The 11,636-nt window shown below is 34.9% G+C and overlaps 1 protein-coding gene across 1 annotated transcript; it reads left to right on the forward strand.

The window, feature by feature from the left end:
* Positions 1-835: 835 nt before the first annotated feature.
* On the forward strand, positions 836-8,464 carry LOC110785842 (putative hydrolase C777.06c). The gene is made up of 12 exons (XM_021990353.2): positions 836-1,143; positions 2,220-2,353; positions 2,445-2,557; positions 5,429-5,470; positions 6,316-6,371; positions 6,479-6,555; positions 7,301-7,420; positions 7,502-7,578; positions 7,670-7,733; positions 7,823-7,873; positions 7,965-8,013; positions 8,185-8,464. Exons 1-12 carry the CDS (start codon positions 978-980, stop codon positions 8,301-8,303), a joined length of 1,068 nt encoding a protein of 355 aa, XP_021846045.1. The 5' UTR covers positions 836-977; the 3' UTR covers positions 8,304-8,464.
* The last annotated feature ends 3,172 nt before the right edge of the window (positions 8,465-11,636 follow it).

The raw sequence follows: 11,636 nt of genomic DNA on the forward strand, positions 1-11,636 counted from the left end.
AAAATGATTGTCATCTAAAACCAAAATCAAAACCAAACTTGAAGATAGTAAAATGAAGAAACAATTGATCATTCATGACTATAAATAGATCAAGAAATTATTATACATCAACGAAACAAACAAATCAAAACCCTAGTTCATGTAATATAGAGAGAAATAGTATCGGTTTAAAGGCAGGAAAAGAGCGGAACTGCTCAGGGCGGAGACAGCGACGGAGTGCAGTTGCCAATTCTCATTAATTGAAATCGAAAGAACTGAGAATGAAAAAAACATCAAATCAACAAAATCTCCAGAATCAATTGGAAAAAATAAATAAAAAATAGAACAAATTGTTGAAATCTCACCCGCATCTCCAGAAGATCAGACGCTGATGGTGATGGTGATGGCGATGGCGAAGGCGAGAGGCGGAAGAGAGAGAGTCTGCGTGTGCGGTGAAAGAGACACGAATTATTTAGGGTTTGGAATGGAGGATGGGTTTGGTGGAAGAGGATTAGAGGAAGAAGATCGAAGAGATGAAGAGGAAGGAGAGAGAAAATGGGAGGGAGCAGGAAGGGGGGAGTCGGGGACGCCGAACTATGTGTGATTATGTGAGAGTGAAAGGCTGGGGAGTTTAATTAGGGGGGTAATTTCGTCAATTCACAGGGGGACACGAAAAAGTAGTTTTACTCTTATGCCCTCAGCTGTTCCTTTATATAATAGAGATAGATAGATAGATACCAAATTTTCCTTAAAAAAAAATTAAAAATAAAAAATCTCCATCTCCCGGGTGGCCAAATTGAGTCATACGACGTCGTTCAGCTCCGCACGTTTAGGAACAAATGAGAAAAAGTGAAAAGGCAAATTGACAATGAATGGCATAGAGAACGCAGAAGCGGGAGAGGGAGATCAAAGAACCCAGTTTTTTGTTTGTGGGTTTCCCTCAACAAATTAATTTGTAATCTTCTTTCTGCTAATTACTTGGACTTACAATTACGAAAATGGCTGCATTTCTGGGTGCAGTTCGTCCAGTTCAATGTTCTCTAACTAATTTTGCAAATCAAAGACTCAAACTTTCTCCCTCCATATTCCCAGTTTCAGTTCCCAGAAATGGGTTATCTTTCCATCATCTCCTTAAACGAACTTTTCAATCGTCTCTACATTCTGGTAAGAGTTAATAATTGATTTTTCCTTTATGTCAATGTCCAATTATTTTCTTTCTGGTATTTTAGTTTATGTTCATATATGTAGTAGTTTGTAATGATATGTAAGTTTTATCGAGGTGAGTCGAGCAACAGATTGAATAGAAAATGATTCCACGGATATGTTTGTGATTGTTCAATAAAGCATTGCCTCAATTACCCAGCACTCACTTGTGTGTGCGGAGGGATTAAAATACTGTGTTTATCGACTTGTATAGGGTTTGGAACTATGTTTGATCGACTTGTATAGGGTTTGGAACTATGTTTGATCGACCTGTGAAGGGTTTAGAGAGGCTGGATTGATGCTAGTGCAATAAATTTGATGTAAAAGAGGATGGTGAATTGGTGATCATAAAAATTGGTTGACATTTGATCTATGATGAATCAAATAAATCATGGGTACACACTAAGAGGTGGCAGAACGAGGAGACTATATCTTTCAGATTCTTTGCCTGGAGTAGATGATTAGGAAATTCGTATATTTAGAGATTTTGGACCAGATTTTGGTTTAAGGGTTTAAGGTTCTCATGATGAGTAATAAGGTATTTGATGATTACAGACTAGAGAGGTGTTTTTGTGGTGTGTATGAGATTCCCAGTTAAACTTTTTGCAAGTAGCGAGAGATGCTGATTGGTTTATTAGTTCAAACAAGAAATTGGAAGCAAACAAAAAAAAGCAAAAGAGTATCCGGTGGTAATAATTTCGAAAAGTTCCCTGTGAAGAAGCTTTTAAGATTCAGGATTCTAAATTTTGTGGTGTCTAGTAATCATAATATGAAAGTCTTCTACTCTTCCTTGTGTTACTAATATTTATGACTTGTGATATTGGTATGTTTATCTAATGACTGCTCTTACTTACATACTGTTGAATTATGAAATTTCATACTACGGACAACTATTTTGTGTCTCCGTGCTTGTTTGAATGGACCATAATCAGGTTTTTGAAACTTGAATATTAGAAGAGAACATTAGTTAGATATTGCTTCCTAATGGAACATACTGAAGGTTGTTTGGTGAATGCTAATATGAGTTATATTTTCAGCACCTGTAGAATCTACGAGCAGCAATCTGGTGACACCTTCAGGAGAACAGTCTGAAATTATATTTGTAGGAACAGGAACAAGCGAGGGCATTCCACGCGTAAGCTGCTTGACTGATCCTGTCAAGAATTGTCCGGTAAGACCATGATAACATTAAATCCATCAATTATATCGTCTCTCTAACAAGAATGGAGTTACCAATTATGTCCTCCATTTTAAATTTCCAGGTATGCAAGAAAGCAGCGGATCCAAATAGCAAAAATAGGAGACTCAACACAAGCATTCTGATCCGTTACAATGGATCTTCTGGGCTACGCAATGTTCTCATCGATGCTGGAAAGTAAGTTTGCTTCTTAACTGATATCATATTTCCAGTTCACTGTTGATAGAAGTGTAAATCGTAGGAGAAAATTACAGCAGTTGAAGCTCCCAGAGATTTGGGCTAGGTGGTTAGAAGGAGTGTAGCTGAGTGACACATATAGTGGGATACTTGGGAAGAGGAAAGGTGACGATATTGCAGTAATTTTTTAATTTCGTAGACTGCTGACTAGGTATATCAGTTAGTTGTTCCCTAGCACTACAACAAACAGAAGGTCAAAGTAAACTAACACCAAACTGTTAAAGGCGGCTTGTGCCTAGGTAGTTTTTTTTCCTTCTCATTTTCTTTTGATGAACCAGTTTGTTGCTACAGTATGCTGCGCCTATAGTTAAGGAGTTGCATCTTTCTTCTGACCTTGAAATTGTCATTTAAGTGATTTAGCTCTAGATGCTTTGTATTTTATAGCATTTTGGTTCTGCATTTTCAGGATCATTGTCTTGGGTAAATAATATCGAAGTATTTAATTTTCCGTTTTCCTTTACCTAAATTACTGACTACTGTGTAGCTGCTTCTCTTTGATTCTATCCTCCAATTAGTTTTCTGTTTTACTCTTGCTAAAAGTAATAGGATGCCATTAAAGTGGAGGAAAAGTACTATCATCTTCTTGTACAAAGAATAAGGGTGATGTCCAGGATTGTGCCAACTATCAAGGAATCAAAATAATGAGTCATACTATGAAACTTTTGGAGCGGATTATTGAGCAAAGATAAGGAGAACTGCGAAGATTTCGGAGAACTAGTTTAGATTTATGCCTGGGAGATCGACTATGGAGGTCATTTATCTTATAAGGCAACTAATGGAGAATTATCAAGATAAGAAGAAGAATTTACATATGGTTTTCATTGATTTGGAGAAGGCATATGATAAGTTACCGAGGGAAATCCTTTGGTGGGCATTAAGTAGAAAAGGAATTTCGATGAAGTTTATTGATATCATCAAGGACATGTATGAAGGAGTTAGCACGAGTGTGCGAACTAGTGTTGGTAAACCGAAGAATTCGCCATTACGATTGGAGTGCATCAAGGTTCCGCACTTTAGTTTAGTGGAGTCCAAGACAGAGAGAAAGGGACAATTAACTTAGATGGGGAAATTCAAGGTTATGAAATGTTCCGTTATTTATGATCTATTATCCAAAAGGATGGAGAATTGGATGGCGATGTGGCTCATAGAATCAAAGCAGGCTGGTTGAAGTGGAAAAGTGTCACGGGGTTCCTATGTGATCCAGGCATGCCTCAAAGATTGAAGGAAAAATTCTACCGCACGATAATTCGACCGACGTTGTTATACGACATGGAATGTTGGGCAGTGAAACATTGTCACTTGCACAAGATGAATGTGGCGGAGATGCGCATGTTACGTTGGATGTGTGGGCATACAAGAAAGGATCATTTGAGGAATGAGATTATTAGGAAGAAAGTAGGGGTTACACCGATTGAGTTTAAGATGATGGAAATCGTTTAAGATGGTTTGGGCATGTAAGCAGAAGATCAAGTGATGCCCCGGTTGGGAGGCTAGAAAGGTGGAAAAGTGATAGAATTGCAAGGGGTAGGGGAACACCTAAGAAAACTTGGAGGAAGGTGATTGAGCACGATATTAGCCTATTGGAGATTGAGGAAAATATGGCGTTGGATAGGAAAGAGTGGAGGGAGAGAATATACGTTGATGACTTTATTTGACTTATACATCTTCCATTTTGACTCTTACTTTTAATTCTTGCGTTTTGCAAACCTTTTTTTTTTTTAAATTTTTTTATGCTATTTTGAAATGTAATTATTTTACTTATTTTATCTATTTTAAACTTTACTTATTTTTATTATCCCTTATCATATTTTTTCTGTATATTTTCCTCTCATTTTACTTTCATTAATTCCACTTTCTCCCTCTTCTTTGTTTATTTTTTTAACTTCCCGCTCCTTTCTGGTTTGATTGGTCACAATGACGATCTCTTATGACGATTCATGTTAGCCGACCCCAAATCATTTTGGGACTAAGACTTTGTTGTTGTTGTACTCTTGATGTACACCTACCTAAGTATCTGCACACAGGTTCTTTTGACCTTGTTGCTTGATGTGCCTATGAGTTGTTATTTGAGGCGCCTTGTCAGTGAGGGACAAACAATATCTGATTTGTTTCTTTGGTGGTTCGAAGTTATGTTTTTGTAGAACAATCAGTTATATCCACAAATTATCTGGTTTCTGAAACTAGGTAGTCAATTATTGTTGTTTTGTTATCTCTAGAACTCCCTTTGTGGACATTTTGTTTATCAAAATCCTAAGAATTAGAAACTGATGTGTTATCTAAATTACGAAGTTATTGTTCTCTTCCTTTTTGTAATTTTGTGGTCGAACACATAACAATCATTCAACTACTGCACCTGAAAGAACAAAAAATGATAATCAAACTGAAATTGGGTTTATGTCAGTTCTCAGCTATTGTTAGAGATAATTTGTAAAGAAATACTTGGAGTATTATGATTACAGTACATTCAGGTGATTTATGCTGACTTGCTGATAACCTGATGTAGTGATATTAAAGTAATTTAGAGTATTTTTCTTACATATAATTCAGATTGGAATTTTCATGCACAATTTTTCTTTTTTCTTTTTAATAGGTAGTGAAATGCCCATGCATAGACTTGGTAATGAAGAAACCGCTGTGACTTAAACAGTTCATTTGATGAGTTTGCAACTGAGTGTTGGCAGTCTACATTTTACTTCTTTTGATTTGGATGTCGTGGTCATTTTGATTAGATTTTACTTGATGAACTCTACTGTATCATTCACCAATTCCTTTCAACTGTATTCATTGAAGAGCTTCTTGTAATTTATGCAGGTTTTTCTACCATAGTGCTCTCCGCTGGTTTCCTACTTATGGGTAAGCAATACTGCAGTAGCACCATCTCCTATTGACCAATTCTTCTTAACATCTAAAAATCACCCCGTTCCCAATTGTTTGTGAAAGCTCATACATGAGATATTCATGGAAGAACGTTGAACTTTTTATTTTTACTTTTCCTTTTACTAGGCATGCTAGTTAACAGTGTCAGGTATGAAGTTATTTTTATCAAAATGTACTACCCCATTAGTGTTGGCACGCAACTTACAATCTACTCCTCTACGGCTCTATCTGTAAAACACTGTTACATTATACCAACCCCTCAAAATTGAAGGCTATGGCATTACCGCACTTTCCTTATCACTCATTTTATGTTTGGTCACTCTAAAAATCCAGTTATAATCCAATACTATGTTATGAATGGTGACATACTTCCTGATCATCTTATGATGGTGTATGTGACTATAGTTTCCAAAGAGAGGTTTTATCAAGAGTGAAGTGTAGCATGGAGAAACTTCGTATACAAAAAAATAAATGTATGCACTCTTTTAGATGCAACTGGTTTATTGGATATGATGCAATTGCATGCACTTACTACTACATGCTGCAGTGGGGTTTTTAAATCTAAAGTTTGTCTTATTTTTGTGGGGTGGAAGGGGAATCTAAAACCATCTTTGTGCTGGTGAGATATTCCCTAGAATTATTATTTCCACAGCAGTTATGTTGTATGTTCTTTGCTTAAAATCTCGACTCCAAGTTGGTCATCAACCTTGACTAGAACTAATGGCTGCAAAGTAATTAATATTTGGTGATGGATTTTTTTAATAGACATGTATCTGCCAGTGTCTTTTTTCCCCTTTCATGACTAGTTGCATTTCTGCCAGGATAAGAACACTTGATGCGGTTATTATTACTCATTCTCATGCTGATGCTATTGGAGGTCTCGGACATGAACACTCCTAAAATTTGATTTTCACTCGACTCCCCTGATAGTTACTACATATCAGATCACCACCTGACCCTTCATTATTTTATTTTTCCATTTAGGTCTTGATGATCTTCGTGACTGGACAAACAATGTGCAGCCCTCTATTCCAATATATGTCGCTAATCGTGATTTTGAGGTTAATGTTCACATTTGTTTTTTAACTTTGATGTTTCTGCTATTTAATTAAATATAGTTAAACTATGAAAACTTGCACTCAAGTCGAACTTAAACTGATAAAGTCGACTTTCCTTTAGTGCATGTTGTGGATTGTAAGATGATGAGCCAAATGCTAAATGTTTTTCGAATTGTTATGTAACTACTTCTTATTCATATGATGCTTTTTTTTTATAATCTATCTGGTGATGAATTGGTGTACTAGTGTGATAAACTGATAATCTGCTGTACCTACAGCTTCATTGATCAGGGAAAAAAGAAAAGAGAAATATAAATTAGGTTTCAATCTTTCAAAAGAATACTTCCTCTATGCTGACAGGACGCTGTTATCCTATATCAAAACTTGTATTACGAAGGACACCACTTTTTGGCTTAAACTTATAGGCTTCTCTCACAAACTTGTATAATGATGCTGAGGAATCCATATATCTGAATTCACCTAAAATCTTGGTTGGCTGGTTTCTTAGGTCCTGAATCCAGATGCATCTTTTGTCCTTGCCACTCGTTTCTCCCCTTTGTCTATATTATGTCACTCACATTGAGTGACAAGATCATGGGGCATTACTTAGGTGGTGCCATATACCAATTAGAGTGGCAAATTTATAATTTTGTTCCTCTGATTATAAAATATGTGGCTCCTTTTTTTTGCACTGGAATGTGTTATCATGTATGTATTGAGTTAATTATAGCTAGTAGAATAATATCAGGTGATGAAGAAGACCCATTACTATCTGGTGGATACAAGTGTGATTATACCAGGTGCTGCTGTGTCGGAGTTGCAGTTCCATATCATTGACGAGGAGCCTTTCACTTTGCATGATCTGAAGGTCTGTAAAATAACAACTGTATGCTTCCTCTTTCCATTTTCTTCATGTCATGTCATGGCTATATAATGTTTATGGTTTTAGATTACTCCGCTGCCTGTGTGGCATGGGCAAGGCTATCGTTCTCTCGGTTTTCGCTTTGGCAACATTTGTTACATAAGGTATTGCTGTCAAATCATTATTTTTTGGATTACATTGCGTACGAGTATACTATGTATCTATATTCCAATGAACTTCTGTTAATGTTTGCAGCGATGTCAGTGATATTCCGGATGAAACATATCCACTCTTGAAGGATTGTGATCTTCTAATTATGGTAACCCCCCTTTTCCCTCTTGTTTTTTTCTCTGAATCTCCGTTTGCTTGGTTATTTTCCTATTTACATGATTTGCTTATCTGAATCAGGATGCTTTGAAACCTGAACGGTCTACTCCAACCCATTTTGGACTTCCAAGGGTAGGTTCTATCGCTGTAGTTTTGTTGTATATTTTTCAATTCTGTCCTGACCAAGATCGTTTGATTTTTGTTCTCCATATTTTTCTTGCAGGCATTGGACGAGGTTCGAAAAATCAAACCCAAGAGAACGCTTTTCACTGGTATGTTTTCGAGCTTGTAATATGAACAGAGCTTTATTTTTTATGAAACCGTTGCTTTGTTTGATGTTTGATTCATCGTAATGAAAATCCCAGAGATGGAAAACTGGACTGTAATGAACACTAACACTGGTTTCTCTCTTTTTTTCTTTATCGTTGACTACTAATTTGAAGGCATGATGCACCTGATGGATCACGAAGAAATAAACGCATACTTATTGAAGTTGAAGGACACAGAAGGACTTGATGTGCAATTGAGCTACGATGGACTACGCGTACCTGTAAATCTCTAGTAACCCTTTTTTTTCCTATCAGGTTTCCATCTCTACAGATTTATACTGTATTCTTTTTTTTTTCAACAAGGTTCATACCTTAAATTCGAACACAATACCTATATGCAAATTGCATGTGGCCATACGGGTTCTATCAAAAGTATTAAAATTTTGCCGTGTTATCGCAGAACACATTTTCGATAGAAATATTCCATTGGTCCATAATTAGTTCTCATCTTTTGACAAATTTGACGTACATGTCTCATCTTGAGCTATAAATAGGGGGAACAAATTGGTATTAGTCGTATACCTTCAAGCTTAAGATAATGTCAGTCTTGTTTGGTGAAACTTTGATTGTAATTAAACATAACATACGTAGTACCTTTTAAATGACATTGATGGTTATGGATAGATACCCACTATTTCCCAAACTAGCCAAATCAATCTTCCATTGTAAACATATCTACAAATATATAAATATTTTAGTCAATTAAATCATAAATCATAGACCTTGAAGTCCCTTGCCAATTTAGTTCAGTTCAGTTTAGCTCCATTAAGTTCAGTTCAGTTCAGTTCAGTTCAGTTCAGCCAAATAAAGTTCAGAAGAACAGGGCCTAATCACGTATGGAATTGTAGGATGTACTATTTGTTAATCGCAGTTGCTTATAATTATATTCCGTATTAAGTAGTGGATACTGTTGTTGTTCTCCAATATATGAAGGGTCATGAAAAGAATGATATAAGTGGGTCTGGGTTGTATCTGAATGATTGAAGCTAGAGGAGTAGTAAGGTAAGGAAGTGGGACTCACAAGTTCACAAGAAGTGAGAAGAAGTAAGTATGACACACTCGTGAACTCTGAGTGCTTTCTCATATTTTTTTTTGGCAGTAGAGTGCTTTCTCATTCATGGGTTATTCTCATAGCCTTGTGTGTCCCAATATTGGTTTGCTAAAATTGACATCTCTTTGCATTGTCCCTTTCTGGTTTGTATTTCTGTCCTACGTACCCTCTCTTATTTGTTCACTACCACCATATCCCACTTTCATTGTTATCCCTCCCACCTTCTTTCGCTATCTCTCATATATCCCACATTATTCCCACCTATCACCAGCTGGTTTATGATAAAACTTTGTGTATGAAAAAAATATTTGTGTGGCACTGTGTCTTATATATTACTCCAAAGTAAGACTCTTCTTCGTTTTGGGCTAGCTTATGCTTGGCATATTGAAGATTTATCATATTACCAACTCACTATGACATACAAACTTGATGACTACGTGATGCTAAAAGTCCATTGGGATGTTGGTTATGACAAGTTTGAGGGGAAAAAGAGTTTCTTGAGGTGAATTATAACCATAGAGGTTTGATAATTTCAAAAAGTTAATGGGTGTATTTGGTTAGGGGAGGTTTGGAATATACTTTTGAGACGAAAAAAACTAATTTTGGAATAAGCTCACAAGATAATTACATTAGAGCATGATTGGCCCCAAGTCTTAAGAGTTTAGTTGTGTTGATATGGCACATGTCTCATTAGTCTTAAGATCATGTACATAGAATTGTAGCATTCAAGTAGATGAGTCTTAACAAATGAGTCTTGAAAAAATAAGACTCGACCTAAGATTTGGTGTGTGAGTTGAATTAAATAATAAAATAATATTGTACATAAATTTACAAGTCTTAAATAAATTTGATGGTTGAAGAGCTAGATTCGATTGAATCTTAAGGAGTCTTAACAATAGTTTAATTATTAAATATTAATGAAATGCTGACATGACAATTGAAACAAGATCAAAGGGGTCTTGTCATAAAACTTTATTCAATTGCCATGTCAGCATTTCATTAATATTTAATAATTAAATTATTGTTAAGTTTTCTTCAGATTCAATCAAATTTAGTTCTTCACCGATCAAATTCATTTAAGACCTGTATATTTATGTACAATATTATTTAATTTAACTCACAAACAAGTTTTAAGTTGAGTCTTAGTTTTTTAAAACTCAATTTAAGACTTTGTTAAGACTCACATGCTTCAATGCTACAATTCTAAGTGTCTGATCTTTAGACTGGTGAGTCATATGCATGTCAGCACAATTCAAGTTTTAAGACGAGGCTGATCATAATATTTGAAAAAGTGGGTATAAATTGACAACTTTCTCATAATATTATCTAAAATCATATACAACCAATATTATTCTAATCACTTGATGTCAATGTCTTTAATATTCATTTTACAATAAACATCTAACAAATAAATTACCAAACACTTTACACTATTAATTTAACCCGTTAGTCAAACCAATTAATATAAATGACTAACAAAATAATACTATATATCTAACAACTAGTTAAATCATCTAACAGTTAACAACTAATTACCGTACTTTAAATTATTATAGACTAAATAAAGTAGTAATTGAAGTGGGGAAGGGTTGAGACATGAAATCCTACTAGGTTTTGACCTTCCAACCAATAATCAATGATGGAGCAAAAGGGGGTAAACCGATCAAATGATTCTCTGATGTAAAGGAGATGTTTGCTTTTTAATCAATTTCAAAATTTGATCTGATATTCACATACACATCACCTGGTTTTAAGGGACAATAAAGCCACATTTTTGCATGAAAATGAATCTCTATGGTAATCCCACCTACCTTTTTCTGATTTTTTTTTTTTATCCAAACCAAAAAGTTGGTCTCGCACTTTTCTTTTGCCACTTACTTTCGGATGATTAAGAAATCAGAAAATGGAATTTTTTATGTAATAATAATACCAAATTATGTATATTGTTCATCACAATAATGCATGGGAATTTTTAATTGATTCTAGCTAATATAATTGCGGTCCAATTATCATCTAGACCTATTCTAAGATACTTCGTATACCTGTATAGCTCATCGGAGTAATTTTTATTTATTTATTAGTATTTTATTACGATAGGTCATCACTTGAATTACTCTCAAGTATTCGTATTTGATAGGTTCGACTTTGTGACCTCCAAATTACAAGGTGGATTCTCCACAAACTCCAATAACTTGTGTTGGTTATCAAAGGGGTAATGAATATGAAGAATGCATACCAAAAATTAATAAGTATACAATGTTTTACACGAAGTATTATTTTTTACGTAACAAACATGAAACATGATATCTAAATTATCATTTTTTCAATCTTTTTGAAAGAAAAATTGCATGGTTAAAACATACTTCATCTGTTCTTTTTTAAATGACATACGGAGTAATTATTTAGGCACGTTTGCCAATCACGATTTCAAACATTGATATCTTCAATTATGGATAATAAAAAATTATAAAAAGATAATATTTAAAAAATATTTATTGAGGCGAATCTAATAGAC

The sequence above is a fragment of the Spinacia oleracea genome, chromosome 6 (genome assembly GCF_020520425.1).
Source record: "Spinacia oleracea cultivar Varoflay chromosome 6, BTI_SOV_V1, whole genome shotgun sequence".
Lineage (NCBI taxonomy): Eukaryota > Viridiplantae > Streptophyta > Magnoliopsida > Caryophyllales > Amaranthaceae > Spinacia > Spinacia oleracea.

Coding starts and splice junctions, on each gene's coding strand:
- LOC110785842 (XM_021990353.2), top strand. CDS start 978: ATGGCTGCATTTCTGGGTGCAGTTCGTCCAGTTCAATGTTCTCTAACT. Junction 7,874..7,964: donor CCCATTTTGGACTTCCAAGG/GTAGGTTCTATC, acceptor TTTTTCTTGCAG/GCATTGGACGAGGTTCGAAA. Junction 8,014..8,184: donor CAAGAGAACGCTTTTCACTG/GTATGTTTTCGA, acceptor ACTAATTTGAAG/GCATGATGCACCTGATGGAT.